The 26,612-nt window shown below is 44.4% G+C and overlaps 1 protein-coding gene and 1 long non-coding RNA gene across 5 annotated transcripts in view; one reads left to right on the top strand and one right to left on the bottom strand.

Moving 5' to 3' along the window:
• Nucleotides 1–12,968, bottom strand: part of ATP11B (ATPase phospholipid transporting 11B (putative)) — a 177,486-nt gene extending 164,518 nt beyond the window's left edge. For 2 of the 4 annotated variants that reach the window (XM_040428281.1, XM_040428280.1), the window contains exon 1: nucleotides 12,678–12,965. In XM_040428281.1, coding sequence (XP_040284215.1) covers nucleotides 12,678–12,728 — 51 coding nt within the window. In that variant the 5' untranslated portion in view covers nucleotides 12,729–12,965. Of the gene's footprint in view, nucleotides 1–12,677 lie in introns of all 4 variants that reach the window. The other 2 variants (XM_040428283.1, XM_040428282.1) reach the window with 2 other exon arrangements.
• On the top strand, nucleotides 1,688–11,884 carry LOC120997919. The gene is made up of 3 exons (XR_005778258.1): nucleotides 1,688–1,698; nucleotides 9,062–9,069; nucleotides 11,780–11,884. It is a non-coding gene; the product is annotated as an uncharacterized LOC120997919 (long non-coding RNA).
• Nucleotides 12,969–26,612: the final 13,644 nt, after the last annotated feature.

Raw genomic sequence — 26,612 nt, 5'->3', positions numbered from 1 at the left:
TGAAAGAGGTGTGTCCAAACTTTTGGTCTGTACTGATTATATATATATATATATTTATATTTTTTTGGGAGGGAATTTGAGGGTGCCGTCATGGGTATCGAGAAAAACGATTACCACGATTACCGGTAAGCAATGTTGTTTTCCCCTCACCCATGACGGCACCCTATGCGAGATAAACTATAAATTGGAACCTAGGGAGGGACTACAGCCTGAAGAACCCCCTCTCCGAAGGATGCATCTATAATGCTTAAGGAAGGTATGTGGAGAACTCCAAGTGGCTGCCCTACAGATTTGAGCTAGGGAAACATCTGCTCTCTCTGCCCAGGAGGTAGAGACTGCTCTAGTGGAATGGGCCCTGAATCCAGATGGAGGAGGAAGCCCTAAGGAAATATAAGCCTTAAAGAGGACCTTTCACTAGTTTAAAAAAACTAACTATATCAGTGGGCAGAGCGACGCCCAGGGGTCCCCCTGCACTTACTAGTATGTCTGGGCGCCGGTGTCTGCAGCTCCCTCTGTTGTACTGGGCAGAGTTTTTGTATTAGGGTTGTCCCTTGCTGCAGCGCTGGCCAATCGTAGCGCACAGCTCATAGCCTGGGACTCAGGCAACATTTTTCCAGTCTTCAACAGTCCAATTTTGGTGAGCTCGTGCAAATTGTAGCCTCTTTTTCCTATTTGTAGTGGAGATGAGTGGTACCCGGTAGGGTCGTCTGCTGTTGTAGCCCATCCGGCTCATGGTCGTGCGTGTTGTGGCTTCACAAATGCTTTGCTGCATACCTCGGTTGTAACAAGTGGTTATTTCAGTCAACGTTGCTCTTCTATCAGCTTGAATCAGTCGGCCCATTCTCCTCTGACCTCTAGCCTCCACAAGGCATTTTCGTCCACAGGACTGCCGCATACTGGATGTTTTTCCCCTTTTCATACCATTCTTTGTAAACCCTAGAAATGGTTGTGCGTGAAAATCCCAGTAACTGAGCAGATTGTGAAATACTCAGACCGGCCCGTCTGGCACCAACAACCATGCCACGCTCAAAATTGCTTAAATCACCTTTCTTTCCCATTCTGACATTCAGTTTGGAGTTCAGGAGATTGTCTTGACCAGGACCACAACCCTACATGCATTGAAGCAACTGCCATGTGATTGGTTGACTAGATAATTGCATTAATGACAAATAGAACAGGTGTTCCTAATAATTCTTTAGGTGAGATATAATATATATATATATATATATATATATATATATATATATATATATATACATACATATACACACACACACACACATATATATACACACACACACTTGCCCATCTTTTCCATTTTGTATTTGTGGATTGGCTTTAATCCGTATTGCAGCTTGCATCAGGGACGGTGCTGCCACTGTTTTTTATATATCTAAATAATAGATTAATTTGCCCTGCTTACTGAGAAGGCCGCACTTGCTCAGAGTCATCCTTCAACTGCATCTTGAGCCCACTGGACTCAAGCTCAGAGTAGGCAGAGATTTAGGGTCTATTCACACGTCCGCAAGTGTTTCGCAGTCCGCAAATTGCGGATCCGTAAAACACAGACACCCGGCCATGTGCGTTCCGCATTTTGCGGACTGCACATGGCCGGCACTTTAATAAAAATGCCTTTTCTTGTTTGTGGCTGCAGACAAGAATAGGACATGTTCTACTAAGTGCCGATGCGGAACGGAAGTGCCGATGCGGACAGCTGTCCGCATCTTTTCCGGCCCCATTGAAAATGAATGGGTCTGGACCTGTTCCACAATGTTGCGGAACGGATCCGGACCCATTTTGCGGACGTGTGAATGAACCCTAAAGTCAATAAATTACAGGTTATCCCTAATATTTTGACACACAACTACATATCAATCTGCTCAGTACCTCTGCTCCATAACATGCAGTCCACATAATGGACAGCATGTCTGACATGTTCCCTTAATTATAAAGCTGGTTTCTTAAACCACTTTTGGTGAAGTCTTCAAGGCATTTTGCCAGTTTATTTTTTTCCCCACCAAAAAAAAAAAAACTGTAGACAGAGGTCTCTTTAAAGAGGACCTTTCACCTCTGACATGTCTGTTTTGGTCCCTGCACAGTATGACATTACCCAATCAGTGCTGCCGGTGGCAGACTGTGCAGGGACACCTCCAAACTGGTAACACCTGCATGGCAGACTGCTGACGATTCATTCATAAATGTCTATGAGGAATAATAAAGGAATGACAGAAAACAGTTATATGAACAGCTGTTAATTCATGGAGAATGCAAGTAGTTATGGTACTACAACAGACATGTCAGGAGAGGCGACAGGTCTTCATTAAAGTCTAAAATAAAATGTTGAAAAGTCTAAATACACAGAGTTTTCGTTTTTTTGTGGCGGTTATCAAAATGCAGCATGCTCTAAACATAGCACTTTTTCTGGAACTTTTCTCCATAGGGTTTCAAGACACCAAAAAACTTTACATGCACAAAATGTCACAAGATAAGGGCTCATGCAAATGCTGTAGTTTCAGTGCAGATCAGATCATCTCAAGAGGGCCGCATTAAATGCGGACAGCACGCCCATGTACTGTCCGTATCCACAGGTCATATTCATATTTCTATATTGTGGCTTTCATTTATCTCCAAAGGATATCAGCAGTGCCCAAGGTACTGAACTAATTTACAGTCAGATCTCACATTATTTCTCCAGCTAAATCTCACAATTTAAGTCAGAATTTAAGATTCAGGTTTCAGATCACCTGAGAGTAAGGCTACATGCACAAGACCGTATGTGTTTTGCGGATGACGTCCGTTTTTTTTGCGTTTCCATTGTATATGCCCATCCTTGTCAGCAAAACGGACAAGAATAGGACATGCTCTATTTTTTTTTGCAGAATGGAACCACAGACAACGGACGCGGAAAAAAAAAACAGTTGACTATCCGCATTTTTTAACAGCTCCATAGAAATGAATGGGTCCACATCATATCCGCAAAAAAAACAAAAAACAGAACAGACGCGGAAACAAAATACGTTCGTGTGCATGAGGCCTAACACAGCAAACACACGTTCCAGTTTTGTCATCTAATGACTAGCCATATGTCTGCAGTAGTGTTGAGCGAAGCAATCTTAGTCTCCGTACAGTATTAGAATGTATGGGCTCCGATGAGCCAAAGTAAGTTATTCATGAAGTCGCGCATCTCTTCGATGAATAACTTCGGTAGTTGATTTTTAACGTGGAAAACCACTTTATAACTGAACTAGGCTTCGGTTCCAACTAGTACCTCGGAACCGAAGCAGAGTTCGGTTTCAACTTTTAAAGTGGTTTTCCACTTTAAAAAAAATCGACTACCGAAGTTATTCAACGAAGAGACCCGCGGCTTCGTGAATAACTAACTTCAGCTCATTGGAGCCCATACATTCTAATACTGTACGGAGATTCGCCTCCGTACAGTATTATTCCGAAGTTTTGAGTGAAGCGACTTCTGATGAAGCATCCAAAGCTCAACACTGGTCTGCAGTTTCCCCTCTAAAGCCTCATTTACAAGTCCATGTTTGTGGTCAAATCCGTGAAAAGGTAGTCAGCGATGCCTCTGTGAAGATGCCAGTAAAGGATCCCTCTATCAATTTTTGCCATCCGTGTTTCACGGACACCGTGCAGCTGAAAAATAATTTTCAAAGCATCTCTTCCTAATGATCCGTGAAACACGGATGGCATACACTCTGAAGGGGCGTGATGGATCTGTGAACACAGACAAAACAGAGCATACTTCCATGCTAAAACCACAGACCCACAGAAAGTGCTAAAACACGGATGTCTGAATACACATAAAATGAATGAGTATGTGTGCTGTCCGTGGAGAACACGTATGTGGAGCACCAACGTGTAAATAAGGCTTCATGCACACAAAGGTATTTTTGGTCCATTTTCTGCGGATCACTCACGGACTCATTTATTTCTATGGGTCAGCAAAAAAAATAAAAATAAAAATTAGCTGTGGCGTGCCATCTAGACGTACATCACCGCTGCCAGCCAATCAATTGCTGAAAGGCTACCATTTGGCGGGCAGCATCAACGTGCGTGTAGACGCAGCACCACCCTCCCAGTCCAGCAGAGAACCAGAAGTGACGGAGAAGGGAGCTCGGCGCTGGAACCCGAGTGCTTGCGAGAGTCCTGTACCCTGCTGGGCTATAGGCTCCCGAAATCTCCCAATTTTACCTATATCACTTTAAATAAATTAAACCGTGCAGTTGAAGCACAGCACATCGTTATGGTAATACTAGTATATGTCCATCTTAATTTAAAATTAGCCATTTAAAAAAAAAAAAACGACACCTAGTACGGACCAATGGAAAATCTCACATTTTGCTACTTCAGCTGTGTTTGGGGGGACACCCAATATGTGACAGGTCCTGGCATAAATGGGGGCTATTCTGCCCCCTGGATCTACCAAATCCACAGCTGATTTTATACTATTTCCTGGGTCTAAAGCTCCCTATAAATAGCTTCATTCACAAAAGTAGACTCCTCATGGTTTCTGTCTCGGGGTTTAGTAATTTTTTAGACAGTCTGAATTTCCTTCAATAAAAAAATAAAAAGAAATAAATGGCAAATACATCATTTTACACAAGTGCTTTTTTTTGCACACGGCCTAGAATCCATGGGTCCCATGCAGTGACCAGCAGGGCACGTATGCCTCCTGTACCAGCGCATGCTCTGGGGCTTTCCGCACCAGCATAGGAAGAGTCATATTGATAAAGCATGCGACTGTCACCATCTTGAGAACCACAGATGCGGCGGCCACAACATCAGCTGGTTACATGTGGGATCCATGGTCAGTAGGGTGAGGGAAAACCCCCCTCTTACATTTTCACATGTCTGTACCCATCATATTAGGTTTATATTTCAGAAATTTCATCTGAATGCAGCCAATACCGTTTAGGGATATTCATCTTGATGACCTATTCCAAGGATCGCTAACCTCCGGCACTCCATCTGTGGTGAAACTACAACTTCCAACATGCGCCATTCATTTCTATGGAGTTCTGAACGTGTGCATCTTGGGAGTAGTAGTTTTACCACAGCTGGAGTGCCAGAGGTTAGCCATCACACGCATATCCTCAGCTCTGGTCAATGCCATGGCCTCCTCACAGCTTCGTACACTGTATAGCGGTTGTGCTCACAAAGCAACACCGCCTGGGAGTCAGACCCACACTGATCCGATATTGATGAACTATTATGAGGAATTGCAAAATATACAAGATAAAAGGCCACTTTTTTGTACCAGATTTTAGGTTTTTTTCATACAAATTCACCGCCTTGATCAGAAAACACTGCCACGGTTTCTGCAGAATGTATTGTACATCTTTGCGGTCCATGTAGGTGAGGAACAGGCTCTATTATCTCCCACACTATTTCACTGCTGGTGGAAAGATCAGGGGCATCCTGGAGGATAAAACTATATGCCTACAGTGCATTTCTCTACAAAATCTGCAGGAGTGAAGGCACCCAAACTGCTTGGCTCTTCCCTTGACAAATTTTGAAAAGAGGCGACACTTTCATATAGTTTGTACAGTTATAAGGGCACTCCCATCTCTGCCTTGATGGGAATAATCTGAGTAAGCGCTGTTTGCATAGTTCCCATTTACTGCTATGAGTTAAAGAGGACCATTCATGGGTCCAGACTTTAGAAACTAAGTATCAGGATAGTGCAGGGATCGAATAGCGCTTACTATTTTTTCTGGCCGCCGTTCCGTTCGCCCGCTGTGGCCCCCGTTAAATTCTCCAGCCCTGTATGCTAATTTTTGCATCAGAACAGGGAGGAGGAGACTGCCCTGTTTCTCCGTGAGCGTCTCCTTCTCCCTGGATGTAGCGCTGTCCAATCGCAGCAGAGCGCGTCAGTCGGGGGGATCGGACTGTTCGATTATAGGCCGGACTTTCATAAAATGCGGAATGCACTCTGCTTTTTTGGTGTTTTATTTTTTTCGCATGGTATCGAACGGTATCAAGTATTGCAATACTTTTTTTTATGGTATCGAAATTGAATCAAGATTTTGGTATCGTGACAACCATGCTCTGGAACCCCTTCCTAACTCCAGAATGGAGTCCCGAAGTGAAGCAGTACACAATGCGCATGCGCAGTGTGTTCTCTATTTACTGTTACTTGCCTAATTTATGGAGGTCCCATAGCATTGATGGCGAGCACACTGGGCATGTGCGACCACCATTCACCCGAGGTGACTGCGCTGACCCAGCTATTTTCAGAAAGGCCATAGTGGTAAACAGAGGCTGCCTGCACATATGCGGCTTCTCTCCCTTCACCTCAGAATCAGGATTTTTTTATTATTTTTTTTTAAAACAAATGCCCATATTTAGGGTGAGCTATAAAAACATTTTTTTTAATTCACTCAAATGTGTAGGTATCCAATCTCTGGCGTGTGAAGGATGAAGGGTTCTTTGTGAGGCATGGTGTGGTCCATTTACATCCAACTCATCCAGAAATGGTGGCACATTTATGGAGTCTAGGGGCAAGTAAATGTTTAGGTGCCCAATGGAGAGCAGGCAGCTTAACAAGAGGGACCACGCTGTCCTGTGCTACAGCACTACTCTACCCAGCATCTGCATGCTCCCCACCTTCATCAGGATGTATGCCTCCTGATGTGACGCCGTCATTGTCGCTGCCTAAAAAAGGTTCTAGGATTCTAAAATGCAATTTGTGAAATGTCATTTTTTAAATTTATGCTTATAAAAAAAATTACAACATAACCTCTCAAGCCGTAAATGCCAAACTACAAAACAAATACACAAATTTATCACTTACTTACGTTTGCTTAGGCAGGGCGCTGGCTTTCCTTGAAGACACCAGCTGTACATGGAGACAGCTGTCTACAGAGGGATATCTGGCTCGGCTATTTTCCCTCGTCATGTTCCAAAGCTTGTTAAAAAGGGCTTATCTGGGAATTAAAGGGGTTGTCCGTGCTCTTAGCGATATACCCCCCATTGTCTATGATGGGACAACCCCTTTAACACTACTCATTTTCTGGTGTTTCAACTGAAAAGAATGATCGGCATGCAGATTTATCCAGCCTGCCACGGACAACATTTTGCAATTTTTTGGGAAACATACAACACCAATATAAGAGCACTGGCCCTAAAGTAATGGCTGCGAGGTAGCTACAAAGCAGATAACCCCTAAAAATACACTACACAGCTCAAGGGCCCTTGAGGAAGCGACAGCGAAACGTGCGTCGGGGCCTGGACTACACTGGTCTGTATAGAAATGGGAGCTGATTGTCCCTTGGTTGCTCTCTCCCTTATGCACGGTGCACTTTATATACATGTATAGTGAGATTCTACCTGTATAGTGAGGTAGCCTGGGAGTGTTTGGGATTATCTGAAACTATTTACTGACAAAGTTTATGTAGTCCTTGTTTTTTGTCCTGTGTCTGTATAGCCACATATACATGTATTTTATTATATTTGGTAATTGTACAATAAACTCTTTTTCTGTGTAGTGTATTTTTAGGGGTTATCAGTTTTTTGGGAAAGCAGCATGGCCACTGTGTGTGATCTATGGTCCCTGCCTCTTTTCCCATACACGGTGAGCTATAGCCGGGGCGATCACAGAACCAGACGCTTTTCTGAGAACTTTGCAACCTCTTTTTTTAGTGAGACGTTATAAGATGCCCCCAGAAGCTATTTCTGTTACATAGTCCTCCCATCTGCCACGCTGCTGTCTCCATTTAAAGGGGTAGTCCAAGAGTGCTAACAAATCTACAGGTGGCTGGGCATGGGCTAAAAGAAAAAAAGAAATAAATCAGCTCTATAGATTGTCCCAGGTCCAGCGCCAGGCTGCAGTCTCGTACTGCCTACCTGCATATTACTGCATCCACCGCGGCGATATCTCAGTAACATGACTGTTGAGCCTTAGCGGTCACGTGCTGTTCCTGCACAGGTCATCTCTGCGGCCATGGATTGCCCAGCAGAGGTGATGTGCATGTAGATGCCATGTCAGGCTTCTGACCCCTGGAGATTTGTTACCAGTCTTAAACAGCCCCTTTAATGTCTGAAACAGACAGAAAAGCCGGGGAGGACGCGTGACTTCTGTTACATACAGAGGAACTTGGTGGTTTGTGCTGTGGACTGCAAGTAAAGAAAGCGAGACGTGTGCGCCAACACTGCTCAGAGTGAGAGAGGCGCAGCTACTGGGGAATAGCACGATCTACCGCACACGCTCAACCTTATATCAACTACCGGTCACCTCTCCTGACATGTCTGTTTTAGCAACTACTTACCCCTTGTAATACCAATTCTGGAGCATCTATCCATGACTTCCCATTCCTCTATTATTCCTTTTAGAAGTTGTAAATTAATTACTAACAGTTTGCAATGAAGGTCCAGAGGGGGTGTCCCTGCACAGTGACACTATCCAATCAGTGCTGCCAGTGGCAAACTGTGCTGGGACACACGCCCCAACTGGGAACACCCATCTGGACCTTCACTGCAAACTGCTTGCAATTCACTCATAACTTCTACAAGGAATAATAAAGGAACGGCACGTCACACAGTCATGAACAGACGCTCCAAAATTATTACATGGGGAACACAGGTAGTTACCACAACAGACATGTCAGGGGACAGGTCCACTTTAAGTAACGGCTCCTATTCCACAACGGTCAAGCAGTGCTGAGAATTCATGACCATTCTATACCGCAGTATAAGGGCTCATGCACGTAGCCATAGCTTCAGGCCGCATTAGATCCATGATTTTTTGCGGATCAGATGGGGACCCATTCATCTCAATGGGGCCGCAAAAGATACGGACACCTTATGTCCATTCCATGGCCCCATTAAAATATAGAGCGCGTCTTATTTTGTCTGCTTTGCGGACAAGAATAGGACTTCTCTAAGCAACAAGCTCACAGCCAGGATCAGCTGCGTTGCGTCCCATGTACCAACAAATTTTAAAGAAGTTGTACTGCGATATATATTGATTACCTATCCTCAGGACAGGTCATCAATATCAGATTGGCTGGGGTCTGACACCCAGGATCCCCACAATCAGCTGTTTGAAGAGGAGGCGGCGTTCCATGCGAGTGCAGTTCCTGTTCATTACACTGCCATCGTCTCGCAAGTGCAGTGCAGGGTGGATAAAAATCAATGATTTTTTTAAAATTTTTATATAAAATGCTTTTTGAGGAAAATATATTACCATCTATTTATTCCATCATGAAATAAAGATTAGTATTTTAATTATGTAGAATAAGGCTGTACGTGGACTCCCATATTGTTGAATAGATTAGGCAGTGGCTGAGGGAGAGACAACAGAGGGTTGTAGTCAATGGCGTATATTCAGACCAAGGTCATGTTACCAGTGGGGTACCTCAGGAATCTGTTCTGGGACCCATATTGTTTAATATCTTTATCAGCGAAATTGCAGAAGGTCTCGATGGTAAGGTGTGTCTTTTTGCTGATGACACAAAGATTTGTAACAGGGATGATGTTCCTGGAGGGATACACCAAATGGAAAAGGACTTAGGAAAACTAGAGGAATGGTCAAAAATCTGGCAACTAAAATTTAATGTTGATAAGTGCAAGATAATGCACCTGGGACGTAAAAACCCAAGAGCAGAATATAAAATCAGTGAAACAGTCCTAACCTCAGTATCTGAGGAAAGGGATTTAGGGGTCATTATTTCAGAAGACTTAAAGGTAGGCAGACAATGTCATAGAGCAGCAGGAAATGCTAGCAGAATGCTTGGGTGTATAGGGAGAGGCATTACCAGTAGAAAGAGGGAGGTGCTCATGCCGCTCTACACAGCACTAGTGAGACCTAATTTGGAGTATTGTGCGCAGTACTGGAGACCATATCTCCAGAAGGATATTGATACTTTGGAGAGAGTTCAGAGAAGAGCTACTAAACTGGTACATGGATTGCAGGATAAAACTTACCAGGAAAGATTAAAGGACCTTAACATGTATAGCTTGGAAGAAAGACGAGACAGAGGGGATATGATAGAAACTTTTAAATACATAAAGGGAATCAACAAGGTAAAAGAGGAGAGAATATTTAAAAGAAGAAAAACTGCTACAAGAGGACATAGTTTTAAATTAGAGGGGCAAAGGTTTAAAAGTAACATCAGGAAGTATTACTTTACTGAGAGAGTAGTGGATGCATGGAATAGCCTTCCTGCAGAAGTGGTAGCTGCAAATACAGTGGAGGAGTTTAAGCATGCATGGGATAGGCATAAGGCCATCCTTCATATAAGATAGGTCCGGGGGCTATCCATAGTATTCAGTATATTGGGCAGACTGGATGGGAGAAATGGTTCTTATCTGCCGACACATTCTATGTTTCTATATGTGTAATTTTTTTGGTAAATAAATTCCATTAATCCATTCACAATGTCATGCTCTTCCAGAGGTTTTTGTAAGATTATTGGGCAGTTTCTCTGCCTACAAGATATTATCACAGATGCTTGGTTTACTTTTGCAGTTCTCAAAACTGAATTTGACTCAGCAGAGATCACATGCCTCTTCACAGCAAAAATGTTATACCATGAACAGAGTTGAGAAAAAGACCTTAAAGGGTTTCTATCACTTCGTATGACATAATTAGCTGTCAGACACTAGCGATCTGCTAGTGTCTGCTCTGGCCAACCATCCTACTATAATCACTTGTGGGGCAGCGGTTTTGCTAAAAAACAAACTTTTATAAATATGCTAATGAGCCTCTAGGTGCTATGTGGGCGTCATTAGCACCTAGAGGCTCCGTCTACCTTCATACACAGCCGCCGCCCAGCGCGTCCCTCCAGCCCGCCCATGTCCTCCTCCGTGTGACGCAGCGGCCGAATTCTCGCGCATGCGCCGTGCGCGGCTGTATTCGGCGCATTTGAGATGTCTGAGCTCGGAGCGGTCAGACATTCAATGCGCATGCGCGGATGTATTCGGCGCATGCGCATTGAATGTCTGACCGCTCCGAGCTCAGACATCTCAAATGCGCCGAATACAGCCGCGCACGGCGCATGCGCGAGAATTCGGCCGCTGCGTCACACGGAGGAGGACATGGGCGGGCTGGAGGGACGCGCTGGGCGGCGGCTGTGTATGAAGGTAGACGGAGCCTCTAGGTGCTAATGACGCCCACATAGCACCTAGAGGCTCATTAGCATATTTATAAAAGTTTGTTTTTTAGCAAAACCGCTGCCCCACAAGTGATTATAGTAGGATGGTTGGCCAGAGCAGACACTAGCGGATCGCTAGTGTCTGACAGCTAATTATGTCATACCAAGTGATAGAAACCCTTTAATCCTAACTTCTACAAACCTATGAATGCAGAATCAACCTAATCAAACTAATATGAAAAGTTGTTATTCTAAAAGTCTTCATCTACTTGCATATTATAAGTTATAGCAGCAAGAATTAGTCTTTATGTAGAAAACTATGATTTAAATCAAGCCTTACTGACTAGTGATTTAAATCAAATCCACCCTGGTGCAGTGTAATGAAAAGTACTTGCTCTAGTCACGTGAATGGAAGAGGTACTTGTAATAACTACGCGTAGTGTAAAGACTAGGAAGCAGCGCTCGCATGGAGAAACGGCTGATCGATGGGGGTCCTCGGTGTCGGACCCCCACAGATCAGATATTGAGGACCTATCCCGACGATCGGTCATCAATATATGTGGCAGGACAACCCCTTTAGGACTCATGCACTCGACTGTTGTGTGTTTTGCGGATCTGCAAAACACGGATGGTGTCCGTGTGCGTTCCGTCATTTGCTGGAGCGGCACGGACAGCCATTGATATAACTGCCTATTCTTGTCCGCAAAACGGACAAGAATAGGACAGGTTATATTTTTTTGGGCCACCACGGATCGGAGCAATGGATTAGGACAGCACACTTCATTGAAGTGAATGGGTCCGCATCCGAGCCGCCAAAAGTAAGGCGTGTGCATGAGGCCTAAGGTTTATGGTTCTGTAAAAAAAAAAAAAAAAAAATCACTGATACAACACTGATGGCATCCGCTTTCTGTCAGTGGTTTTCACGTACCATTGATAGGAGAAATTAGTTTTCAGCCTAGCAGTGCACATGAAACACGGAAAGCAAAAAACGGACCGAACACAGATCCATCACGGACGAGGACGGTCATCGAGGACTTGTGAATAGCGCAATGTACCCCAATGACCACTGCTTTGGCGTGCCTCATAATAATGGCTTTCCGCAGATCTGACACCACTAACTCTCCCGTCGGTGCCATTCTGCGGTACAATGTACAAGCGTTAATTACCAACACCATAATGGCAGGTGTGCGACAACGTAAAACAGCAAACCACAAGAATTCTAAGTGAAAATCCCATATACCTGCACATAATACGCCTGCTATATAACTGCATGAAGTGCAATAAACAGGAGGCACATGACAGGGACAGCAGTTGGTAAATCCTCTTATGAGGAAAGCACATTAGTGTCGGTGCCCTGGGGGAGCTCCACACACGAAGTTGGGGAACTCTCCACACCTCGGTGTATTTCCTATGCAACAGCCATTATCTTCCGCCTCGTCCTCCCCTCAGCCCAGCAAACACAACCTGCCGCAAAAAGTTCTCTCTACAAACTGAGATTGAGGCCTACACGATCCCCGGTCTCTCCTGTAGTATTGCGCCCACGGCCACGGGACAGGAACGGAAGAGACGTACCAACTGCTGCCAGACCCAGCGCACCAGAAAGCAGTCCCTCCAGGAATCCATCGCCGAGCGGCGCCCACTATCACCGCGCCAGCATGGCCAGCAGGGACGAGACGTCGAGTTTGGCGGTGACTCCCCAGCAAGAAGCCGTCAGTCAGCTCCCTCCGCGGTGCGCGTCCGCGATAGCAGCATAGGACGCCGGGGACGAGCACTCGGGGTGAAGCTGAGGAGGATTGGAGCCCGCCCAGCGGCTGAACGTCACTTCACTGGGCGTCCGTCCTGGGGAGCCCGGAGCTACGGCTGACTGCGGTCACACGGCGAGAGGTGTGCATGATGTCACCTCACCCTCTGCACTAAATGGCCGCAGTGTGGGTTTCCTTCCTGCAGTGAGCTGGCATTGCTCAACCCTGCTGCTCTCCTGTATACGTGTTCCTTCCTGCCCCTGGATATTACTAGTATACCAGTGCAGGCTTGCACCATCAGTGGTAGGGTGTGATATACCAGTGTACAACCAGTGATAGGGTGTGATATACCAGTGTACAACCAGTGATAGGGTGTGATATACCAGTGTACAACCAGTGATATACCAGTGTACAACCAGTGATAGGGTGTTATACCAGTGTACAACCAGTGATAGGGTGTGATATACCAGTGTACAACCAGTGATAGGGTGTTATACAAGTGTACAACCAGTGATAGGGTGTGATATACCAGTGTACAACCAGTGATAGGGTGTGATATACCAGTGATAGGGTGTGATATACCAGTGTACAACCAGTGATAGGGTGTGATATACCAGTGTACAACCAGTGATAGGGTGTTATACCAGTGTACAACCAGTGATAGGGTGTGATATATCAGTGTACAACCAGTGATAGGGTGTTATACCAGTGTACAACCAGTGATAGGGTGTGATATACCAGTGTACAACCAGTGATAGGGTGTGATATACCAGTGATAGGGTGTGATATACCAGTGTACAACCAGTGATAGGGTGTGATATACCAGTGTACAACCAGTGATATACCAGTGTACAACCAGTGATAGGGTGTTATACCAGTGTACAACCAGTGATAGGGTGTGATATATCAGTGTACAACCAGTGATAGGGTGTTATACCAGTGTACAACCAGTGATAGGGTGTGATATACCAGTGTACAACCAGTGATAGGGTGTGATATACCAGTGATAGGGTGTGATATACCAGTGTACAACCAGTGATAGGGTGTGATATACCAGTGTACAACCAGTGATATACCAGTGTACAACCAGTGATAGGGTGTTATACCAGTGTACAACCAGTGATAGGGTGTGATATACCAGTGATAGGGTGTGATATACCAGTGTACAACCAGTGATAGGGAGTGATATACCAGTGCACCCTCAGTGATATACTGTGATACACCAGTATACAATCAGTGATATACTGGGATATACCAGTGCACCATCACTCACAGGGATTGATTTACTGTGATACCCCAGTGCACCATCAGAGATAGGGAGTGATATACAGTGTACCACCAGTGATAGGGTGTGATATACCAGTGCACCATCAGTGGTAGGGTGTGATATACCAGTGCACCATCAGTGGTAGGGTGTGATATACCAGTGCACCATCAGTGGTAGGGTGTGATATACCAGTGCACCATCAGTGGTAGGGTGTGATATACCAGTGTACTACCAGTGATAGGGTGTGATATACCAGTGCACCATCAGTGATTGGGTGTGATATACCAGTGCACCATCACTGATAGGGTGTGATATACCAGTGTACAACCAGTGGTAGGGTGTGATATACCAGTGCACCATCAGTGGTAGGGTGTGATATACCAGTGTACAACCAGTGATAGGGTGTGATATATCAGTGTACAACCAGTGATAGGGTGTTATACCAGTGTACAACCAGTGATAGGGTGTGATATACCAGTGTACAACCAGTGATAGGGTGTGATATACCAGTGATAGGGTGTGATATACCAGTGTACAACCAGTGATAGGGTGTGATATACCAGTGTACAACCAGTGATATACCAGTGTACAACCAGTGATAGGGTGTTATACCAGTGTACAACCAGTGATAGGGTGTGATATACCAGTGATAGGGTGTGATATACCAGTGTACAACCAGTGATAGGGAGTGATATACCAGTGCACCCTCAGTGATATACTGTGATACACCAGTATACAATCAGTGATATACTGGGATATACCAGTGCACCATCACTCACAGGGATTGATTTACTGTGATACCCCAGTGCACCATCAGAGATAGGGAGTGATATACAGTGTACCACCAGTGATAGGGTGTGATATACCAGTGCACCATCAGTGGTAGGGTGTGATATACCAGTGCACCATCAGTGGTAGGGTGTGATATACCAGTGCACCATCAGTGGTAGGGTGTGATATACCAGTGCACCATCAGTGGTAGGGTGTGATATACCAGTGTACTACCAGTGATAGGGTGTGATATACCAGTGCACCATCAGTGATTGGGTGTGATATACCAGTGCACCATCACTGATAGGGTGTGATATACCAGTGTACAACCAGTGATAGGGTGTGATATACCAGTGTACCATCAGTGATAGGGTGTGATATACCAGTGTACCATCAGTGATAGGGTGTGATATACCAGTGCACCATCAGTGATACGGTGTGATATACCAGTGCAGCATCAGTGATAGGGTGTGATATACCAGTGTACCATCAGTGATAGGGTGTGATATACCAGTGTACAACCAGTGATAAGGTGTGATATACCAGTGCACCATCAGTGATAGGGTGTGATATACCAGTGTACCATCAGTGGTAGGGTGTAATATACCAGTGTACCATCAGTGATAGGGTGTGATATACCAGTGTACCATCAGTGATAGGAAGTTATTTACCAGTGCACCATCAGTGATAGGAAGTTATTTACCAGTGTACCATCTGTGATAGGGTGTGAAGGGATTATAGGATGCTAGGCTGAGGGCACCCCAGCGACAAGACACAATTCACACCTCATCTGCGGTATATGGTTGGTGAATACACTGGGAATATCTTGGAGCTGTCCGTACACCCAAAAGGGTCTTCTGGCCGCTATACATGGAAAATAAAAAATATATCATACGGCTTACAATATTAGTAGCAGTAAATTGCACCTGGAACAACTGTGCACTAATCAGCCATCACATTAAAGGGAACGTGTGTACTACTGTACAGGACTGTCCTTTTCCTCTATTTTCTGCAGATGTCCTTTGTATCTCAAGCAGATGCCTCATTTTGCCAAAAAAAAGTCTTTGAGCCATATACAAATTAGTATTTGTAGAAATGTCCAATATTTCTCTGCAAAACGAACAAGTATAGGAGTTTTTTTTTTTTGTTTTTTTTTGCGGGACTGCAGCACTGGCATGCAGATGCTGTCCGTATTTTTTGCAGCCTCATTGAAATAATGAGGTCCCAATCCTCAGAAATAATGTACATGAGGTCTAAAACAGAGTGTACTCAGCAGTGCTCTGCGCATGCGCTGGAGGCTGGAACCACATCAGAGGTTACAACAGCGCACGTACAGGTCTCCACATTATAAATTCCCCCCTCAACGGTCAGTGAAAACCAATATGGACCTAAAACCTGAGAGTTTTTTTGGTAGAATTGTATCCAGGCTAAGCAGTTCTCTGACCAGCATATTTCCCTTCTCTCCTGTCCTTATAGCATCAGATTAGGTAAAAGTATATCAGCCTAACGTGCAGACTGTTTAGCTCTCAAGTGATGGGAGTGAAGCGTTGTCATCGGTCACATCATTGTTTCCATCCTTTGTTCTGTTTGCTTCACTGGATGGAAAAACATTTGTTTTTCATCATTGAAGTAAATGGGAAATCCTAATTTTTCCTTTCAGTTGATTTTTAGATCAAAATCACACAGACGATTGATGGTAATAATGTCCAAAATGACATCCATCTTTGATTCCAAATATCTGTGGTCCCCCTGACCTTCACGTTATAGTAATGGACGAGGTGTCAGATCAGAGGCCGAGCATGCCCCAAGGTAAGAGGGAGGCAACCATACATTATGACTATGGTATATTTTTCATCAATACAAAATGACGTTCTGTCAGAATGCAAAACAAATGCGGTACCGTACTCTACTCGATCTCATAGAGTTGCCACAAATGTATGTTAAAGGTTTTCCTGGGAGTACAATATTGTCCTCAGGATAGATCATAGATATAATGTCGGTGGGGGTCCAACTCCTAGACCCCATGATCCATGGACGTGTGAATGGACCCTTAGACAGGGAGCTTATGTAGCTTATATAATAGTTTGTACCATACACTGCGGTACTTTTGTATTGCAGTGTATAGTAAATTTACCGGCAGTCTATTAACCCTACTGTCGCTATTGACTGTGGCATCTGAGGAGTTAAACAGCCAGGATCAGAAAGTGTAAAACAGCTAGCACCTGCAGCTCCTTGGCCCTCTCTATGTACTCCTTGTGGGCATAGGGGTTAAAGCGTTCATTAGGACTGTCTAGAAAATTGCTTTATTTGGATTAGATGTTTTGGAACTAGAGATGAGCGAATGGATTTGACTCATCAGCAGGCCTTCTTCTCCTGTGAGGGGCTGTCCCTGCAGGTGAAAGCACCTACCTGCCGCTAAATTGACAGGGCTTGACGTCTAGCCTGGCCCTGATCGTTTCTTGCCTGTACTACTGCTTCAAAACCGAGCCTCTGCTCTTGCTCTGCTAATCTGAGGAGACCGCTGAGACAACTGTCATAATTTTTTTTTGCAAAGAATAGTTTGTAATGGGCGATGGCAGACTTCTGTCTGCTGAAAATGTGATTGGCCAGGTTGGAGATTTCGTCCATGGTCGGCCAACGCTACATGTGTATGGCTTGATTGGCTGGATTCAGCTGATCACGTCCTGTTGTCAGGAAGGTTTACTCTGGCATGCTGCTAGTGGGATCATCCACATGAAAAATCCCACAGATGACTGATCAGGCGCAATGCAGCCGATCATTGTCTCATTTGTATGGCCTCCTGTAGTCCGTTACACTCTGCTATACAGCTCATGCACACAAATGTATATATTTTTTTCGTGTCCGCATTGCCATTCAGAAAAAAACAGAACATGTTCTATTACTGTCCGCATTACAGACAAGGATAGGACTGTTCTATTAGGGGCCAGCTGTTCTGCAAAATGCGGAACGCACACAGCAGTATCCGTGTTTTGCAGATCCGCTATTTGCAAAACAGAAAACGGTCGTGTGCATAAGCCCATACAGGTTGTATCACACTGGCCAGCTGGAAATTCATCTGCATCAGTCGGTGGCAGAAGGCACAACCATTGGCATAACTATAGGCTGTGCAGAGGATGCAGTTGCACCAGGGTTGGCAAACTTTTATCTTATGTGTATGGTCAATTTAAAGGGAATCCGTCACCATTGACCTCCCTATCCAACTGTTTTCATAGACACATGGCTGTGGTTCAACTGATTAAAATGCAGATTTTCTTTTATTCATACAATAGCTTGGAGAAGTGCACTTACATATAATTGTATTTTCTTACTTGAAATGTTTGACTCTGAATTTTTTTTATTGAAAAGACACAAGACAACAAAAGAACAATAAGATACATGTGATATTTGAGACTCGGTAGTCTGAATCATTAACATTTACAGTTCCTGTTGAGTAATCACACCATGGCTCAACTGCCAAGGAAGCTGGGAGTCCAGACACGAATTAATAAAAGCAAAAGCCTCTGCTGACCAAAGTCCAAAGGAGAAAATAAAACACAGAAAACCTCAAAACTATTGAAATATCACTAGTGATCTGGATCACAGAGGAATTACGGAAAAATATATAGCAATAATCATGCATGAAAAGGGAAAATGATCAGTAAAGTTGGCAAAAAAAGAGAAGAAACTGTGTACTAATAGCAGACATACAGTGAGGAACAGAAGTATTTGAACACCCTGCAATTTTGCAAGTTCTCCCACTTAGAAATCATGAAGGGGTCTGAAATTCACATTGTAGGTGCATTCCCACTCAGAGACAGAATAAAAAAATATGGAAATCACATTGTATGATTTTTAAAGAATGTATTTGTCTTGCACTGCTGAACATAAGTATTTGAACACCTGAGAAACAGCAAGAATTCTGACTCTCAAAGACCTGTTACTGTGCCTTTAAAAAGTCCACCTCTACTCCACTCATTAATCTAAATTAGTAGCACCTGTCTGAGCTCTTTAACCACCTCAGCCCCTATAGCTTAAACACCCTTAAAGACCAGGCCACTTTTTACACTTCTGACCTACCCTACTTTCACCGTTTATTGCTCGGTCATGCAACATACCACCCAAATGAATTTTACCTCCTTTTCTTCTCACTAATAGAGCTTTCATTTGGTGGTATTTCATTGCTGCAAGATAAATATCTTGGTCAAATGCCAACTTTGTATAAAAAAATGGGAAAAGTTGTCTTTTGCCAAGATATTTCTCTCACCCAGCATGGGTATATGTAAAATGACACCCCAAAACACATTCCCCAACTTCTCCTGAGTACGGAGATACCACATGTGTGACACTTTTTTGCAGCCTAGGTGGGCAAAGGGGCCCATATTCCAAAGAGCACCTTTCGGATTTCACCGGTCATTTTTTACACATTTTGATTTCAAACTTTTTACCACACATTTGGGCCCCTAGAATGCCAGGGCAGTATAACTACCCCACAAGTGACCCCATTTTGGAAAGAAGACACCCCAAGGTATTTCGTGATGGGCATAGTGAGTTCATGGAAGTTTTTATTTTTTGTCACAAGTTAGTGGAATATGAGACTTTGTAAGGGAAAAAAAAAAAATCATCATTTTCCGCTAACTTGTGACAAAAAATATAAAATTCTAGGAACTCGCCATGCCCCTCACGGAATACCTTGGGGTGTCTTCTTTCCAAAATGGGGTCACTTGTGGGGTAGTTATACTGCCCTGGCATTTTCCAGGGGCCCTAATGTGTGGTAAGTAGGTAAATGACCTGTGAAATCCGAAAGGTGCTCTTTGGAATGTGGGCCCCTTTGCCTACCTAGGCTGCAAAAAAGTGTCACACATGTGGTATCTCCGTACTCAGGAGAAGTTGGGCAATGTGTTTTGGGGTGTCATTTTACATATACCCATGCTGGGTGAGATAAATATCTTGGTCAAATGCCAACTTTGTATAAAAAAAATGGGAAAAGTTGTCTTTTGCCAAGATATTTCTCTCATCCAGCATGGGTATATGTAAAATGACACCCCAAAACACATTGCCCAACTTCTCCTGAGTACAGCGATACCACATGTGTGACACTTTTTTGCCGCCTAGGTGGGCAAAGGGGCCCACATTCCAAAGAGCACCTTTCGGATTTCACCGGCCATTTTTTACAGATTTTGATTTCAAACCACTTCTCACGCATTCGGCCCCTAAAATGCCAGGGCAGTATAACTACCCCACAAGTGACCCCATTTTGGAAAGAAGACACCCCAAGGTATTTCGTGATGGGCATAGTGAGTTCATGGAAGTTTTTACTTTTTGTCACAAGTTAGTGGAATATAAGGAAAAAAGGAAAAAAATAAATAAATAAAAATCATCATTTTCCGCTAACTTGTGACAAAAAATATAAAATTCTAGGAACTCGCCATGCCCCTCACGGAATACCTTGGGGTGTCTTCTTTCCAAAATGGGGTCACTTGTGGGGTAGTTATACTGCCCTGGCATTTTCCAGGGGCCCTAATGTGTGGTAAGTAGGTAAATGACCTGTGAAATCCTAAAGGTGCTCTTTGGAATGTGGGCCCCTTTGCCCACCTAGGCTGCAAAAAAGTGTCACACATGTGGTATCGCCGTATTCAGGAGAAGTTGGGCAATGTGTTTTGGGGTGTCTTTTTACATATACTCATGCTGGGTGGGAGAAATATCTCGGCAAAAGACAACTTTTCCCATTTTTTATACAAAGTTGGCATCTGACCAAGATATTTATCTCACCCAGCATGGGTATATGTAAAATGACACCCCAAAACACATTGCCCAACTTCTCCTGAGTACGGCGATACCACATGTGTGACACTTTTTTGCAGCCTAGATGCGCAAAGGGGCCCACATTCATTTTATGAGGGCATTTTTAGACATTTGGATCCCAGACTTCTTCTCACGCTTTAGGGCCCCTAGAATGCCAGGGCAGTATAAATACCCCACATGTGACCCCATTTAAAAAAATAAAATTTGGCACAAGTTAGCGGAAATTGATTTTTTTTTTTCTCACAAAGTCTCCCTTTCCGCTAACTTGGGACAAAAATTTCAATCTTTCATGGACTCAATATGCCCCTCACGGAATACCTTGGGGTGTCTTCTTTCCGAAATGGGGTCACATGTGGGGCATTTATACTGCCCTGGCATTCTAGGGGCCCTAAAGCGTGAGAAGAAGTCTGGAATATAAATGTCTTAAAAATTTGGATTCCGTGAGGGGTATGGTAAGTTCATGTGAGATTTTATTTTTTGACACAAGTTAGTGGAATATGAGACTTTGTAAGAAAAAAAATAATAATTTCCGCTAACTTGGGCCAAAAAAATGTCTGAATGGAGCCTTACAGGGGGGTGATCAATGACAGGGGGGTGATCAGGGAGTCTATATGGGGTGATCACCCCCCTGTCATTGATCACCCCCCTATAAGGCTCCATTCAGATGTCTGTATGTGTTTTGCGGATCCGATCCATGTATCAGTGGATCCGTAAAAATCATACGGACATCTGAATGCAGCCTTACAGGGGGGTGATCAATGACAGGGGGGTGATCAATGACAGGGGGGTGATCAGTGAGTCTATATGGGGTGATCACCCCCCTGTCATTGATCACACCCCTATAAGGCTCCCCCTGTCATTGATCACCCCCCTATAAGGCTCCATTCAGATGTCTGTATGTGTTTTGCGGATCCGATCCATGTATCAGTGGATCCGTAAAAATCATACGGACATCTGAATGCAGCCTTACAGGGGGGTGATCAATGACAGGGGGGTGATCAGGGAGTCTATATGGGGTGATCACCACCCTGTAAGGCTCCATTCAAATGTCCGTATGTGTTTTGCGGATCCGATCCATGTATCAGTGGATCCGTAAAAATCATACGGACATCTGAATGCAGCCTGACAGGGGGGTGATCAATGACAGGGGGGTGATCAGGGAGTCTATATGGGGTGATCACCCCCCTGTAAGGCTCCATTCAGATGTCCGTATGTGTTTTGCGGATCCGATCCATGTATCAGTGGATCCGTAAAAATCATACGGACATCTGAATGCAGCCTGACAGGGGGGTGATCAATGACAGGGGGGTGATCAGGGAGTCTATATGGGGTGATCACCCCCCTGTCATTGATCACCCCCCTATAAGGCTCCATTCAGATTTCTGTATGTGTTTTGCGGATCCGATCCATGTAAAAATCATACGGACATCTGAATGCAGCCTTACAGGGGGGTGATCAATGACAGGGGGGTGATCAATGACAGGGGGGTGATCAGGGAGTCTATATGGGGTGATCACCACCCTGTAAGGCTCCATTCAAATGTCCGTATGTGTTTTGCGGATCCGATCCATGTATCAGTGGATCCGTAAAAATCATACGGACATCTGAATGCAGCCTTACAGGGGGGTGATCAATGACAGGGGGGTGATCAGGGAGTCTATATGGGGTGATCACCCCCTGTAAGGCTCCATTCAGATGTCCGTATGTGTTTTGCGGATCCGATCCATGTATCAGTGGATCCGTAAAAATCATACGGACATCTGAATGCAGCCTTACAGGGGGGTGAACAATGACAGGGGGGTGATCAGGGAGTCTATATGGGGTGATCACCCCCGTCATTGATCACCCCCCTGTAAGGCTCCATTCAGATGTCCGTATGTGTTTTGCGGATCCGATCCATGTATCAGTGGATCCGTAAAAATCATACGGACATCTGAATGCAGCCTGACAGGGGGGTGATCAATGACAGGGGGGTGATCAGGGAGTCTATATGGGGTGATCACCCCCCTGTAAGGCTCCATTCAGATGTCCGTATGTGTTTTGCGGATCCGATCCATGTATCAGTGGATCCGTAAAAATCATACGGACATCTGAATGCAGCCTTACAGGGGGGTGATCAATGACAGGGGGGTGATCAGGGAGTCTATATGGGGTGATCACCCCCCTGTAAGGCTCCATTCAGATGTCCGTATGTGTTTTGCGGATCCGATCCATGTATCAGTGGATCCGTAAAAATCATACGGACATCTGAATGCAGCCTTACAGGGGGGTGATCAGGGAGTCTATATGGGGTGATCACCCCCTGTAAGGCTCCATTCAGATGTCCGTATGTGTTTTGCGGATCCGATCCATGTATCAGTGGATCCGTAAAAATCATACGGACATCTGAATAGAGCCTTACAGGGGGGTGATCAATGACAGGGGGGTGATCAGGGAATCTATATGGGGTGATCAGGGGTTCATAAGGGGTTAATAAGTGACAGGGGGGGGTGTAGTGTAGTGGTGTTTGGTGCTACTTTACTGAGCTACCTGTGTCCTCTGGTGGTCGATCCAAACAAAGGGGACCACCAGAGGACCAGGTAGCAGGTATATTAGACGCTGTTATCAAAACAGCGTCTAATATACCTGTTAGGGGTTAAAAAAATCACACCTCCAGCCGGCCAGCGAACGATCGCCGCTGGCAGGCTGGAGATCCACTTGCTTACCTTCCGATCCTGTGAGCGCGCGCGCCTGTGTGCGCGCGTTCACAGAAGATCTCACGTCTCGCGAGATGACGCATATATGCGTGACTCTGCGCAGGGCTGCCGCCTCCGGAACGCGATCCTGCGTTAGGCGGTCCGGAGGCGGTTAAAGACACCTGTGCACCCCACAGTCACTCAGACGCCAACTACTACCATGGGCAAGACCAAAGAGCTGTCAAAAGACACCAGAGCCAAAATTGTGGACCTCCACAAGGCTGGAAAGGGCTACGGGGCAATTGGCAAGCAGTTTGATGAAAATAGATCAACTGTTGAAGCAATTGTTAGAAAATGGAAGAGGCTAAAGACGACTGTCAGTCTCCCTTGGACTGGGGCTCCATGCAAGATCTCACCTCGTGGGGTATCACTGATGATAAGAAAGGTGAGGAATCAGCCCAGAACTACAAGGGAGTAGCTGGTCAATGACAGGAAGAGAGCTGGGACCACAGTTTCAAAGGTCACTGTCGTTAGAACACTATGCCGTCATGGTTTTAAATCATGCATTGCACAGAAGGTTCCCCTGCTCAAGTCCTCACATGTCCAGGCCCGTCTGAAGTTTGCCAATGACCATCTGGATGATCCAGAGGAGGCATGGGAGAAAGACATGTAGTCAGATGAGACCAAAGTAGAACTTTTTGGTCTAAACTTCACTCATCGTGTTTGGAGGAAAAAGAAGGATGAGTTGCATCCCAAGAACACCATCCCTACTGTGAAGCATGGGGGTGGTAACATCATGCTGTGGGGTGCTTTTCTGCAAAGGGGACAGGACGACTGCACTGTATTAAGGAGAGGATGAATGGGGCCATTTATTGTGAGATTTTGAGCAACAACCTCCTTCCCTCAGTCAGAGCATTGAAGATGGGTCGTGGCTGGGTCTTCCAACATGACAACGACCTGAAGCATACAGCCAGGATAGCCAAGGAGTGGCTCTGTAAGAAGCATATCAAGGTTCTGGAGTGACCTAGCCAGTCTCCAGACCTAAATCCAATTGAACATCTTTGGAGGAAGCTGAAACTCTGTGTTGCTCAGCGACAGCCCCGAAACCTGACAGATCTAGAGGAGATCTGTGTGGAGGAGTGGGCCAAAGTGCCTGTTGCAGTGTGTGCAAACCTGGTCAAGAACTACAGGAAACGTTTGACTTCTGTAATAGCAAACAAAGGCTTCTGTACCAAATATTAACACTGATTTTCTCATAGGTGTTGAAATACTTCAGCAGTCCAAGACAAATAAATTCTTTAAAAATCATAGAATGTGATTTCCTGAATTTATTTTTTAAATTCTGTCTCTCAGAGTGGGAATGCACCTACGATGTAAATTTCAGACCCCTCCATGATTTCTAAGTGGGAGAACTTGCAAAATTGCAGGGTCTTCAAATACTTCTTTTTCTCACTCTAAGTAAGGCACTGAACACACGTATAATCACTAGATGCTCCCAGCCATGAAGTCCAACCATGACTACTAGATACACAAGTATGATTGTCTGTTTCTCTTCTCCAAACCTGCCAGCTCATCTAACCAACACATCTGTTGGAGTTTTGTGGGTCACATTTCAATAGAAATGGGGATGTATTCCCTCCAAATAGTGGATATAAGGAGTTTAGCAGCAGATATCATATAGGTAGGTAAGTTCTTATTTGATGGGGTAAGGCCCGGCTGCAGAAGCCTGAGAAGGATCAGCTCAGCTCAGCTGGGAGTTTTATATTAGAAGAGCACATATTGCTCATCTCTACTTCTTGCCAAAACTGTTAGATTAGGGAACAGAGCCACAAATGTGTGAGATAGTCCCTGAGCCAGCCTCACATCTCCATTACTTATCAGCGGGTGCAAGGGCTATCTTGTAGAAAATAAATCTGGGTTTTTGTACCATTGAGGTAGGTATATTTTTGTGAAGTGAAGATACACAGCTGTGTATGTGTAAAATGTGCGTGTGAGTTATGTGTAAAAATGTCATTAACAGGTAACCCCTTCCTGTCGCAGCCAGCTTTCATTTTCATTTCTTCATCCCCTTCCAAGAACCATAACTTTTTTTTTTCTGTTCACATAGTAGTAGGAGGGCTTGTTTTTTTGTTTTTTTTACACAATGTTTTAAGGCTACTTTCATACTAGCGTATTTGCTGGATCCGGCAGGGTCCAGCAAAAAAGCTTCTGTTACTGATAATGCAACCATCTGAACCGATCCGGTTGTATTATCTTTAACATATTTTTAACATTGCCAAAACGGATCCTTCAGTAACAACATTGAAAGTCAATGGAGGACGGATCCGTTTTCTATTGTGTCAGATTGTGCCAGAGAAAACGCATCCATCCCCATTGACTTGCATTGGGGGTTATGACGGATCCGTTTTGCTCCGCATCCCAGAATGGAAAGCAAAATACACCATGTTGCGGTTTTCTCTCCCCGGTATGAGAACGCAACGGAATGTATTTTGGAGCATTCCCTTCTGTTCAGTTTTGTCCCCTGTTTTTTTACAGTATTGAGCCCCTATGACGGAACTCAATACCGGAAAACTTTAACGCTAGTGTGAAAGTACCCTAACTCCACTGTTTGGATTACATAAGTGGGTCAGTATGATTATGAAGAGCTTTTATTATGTTTTGCTACTTAAAAAACCCTTAACAAAATGTTTGCTAGTGTTGCCATATTCTGAGAACCATAACTTTTTAAAAAATTTTGTCGATGAAGCTGTGTGACGACTTCTGTTTTTTTGCTGGGTGAGTTGTAGTTTTTATTGGCATCATATTGAGGGTACATACAACTTTTTGATTACTTTCTATTCATTTTTTTTTTAGGTGGCAACTTGCTTCTGGTTCACCATGTGGGATATTTTACTCATTCAGACTTTTACGGGAACAGCAATACATACAGTTGCAAGAAAAAGTATGTGAACCCTTTGGAATGATATGGATTTCTGCACAAATTGGTCATAAAATGTGATCTGATCTTCATCTACAGTAAGTCACAACAATAGACAATCACAGTCTGCTTAAACTAATAACACAAAGAATTAAATGTTACCATGTTTTTATTGAACACACCATGTAAACATTCAGAGTGCAGGTGGAAAAAGTATGTGAACCCCTAGACTAATGACATATCCAAGAGCTAATTGGAGTGAGGTGTCAGCCAACTGGAGTCCAATCAATGAGATGAGATTGGAGGTGTTGGTTACAGCTGCCCTGCCCTAAA

The sequence above is a fragment of the Bufo bufo genome, chromosome 4 (genome assembly GCF_905171765.1).
Source record: "Bufo bufo chromosome 4, aBufBuf1.1, whole genome shotgun sequence".
Lineage (NCBI taxonomy): Eukaryota > Metazoa > Chordata > Amphibia > Anura > Bufonidae > Bufo > Bufo bufo.
Note: the sequence above shows the minus strand (reverse complement) of the source record. Positions and strands in the feature narration are given on the sequence as shown.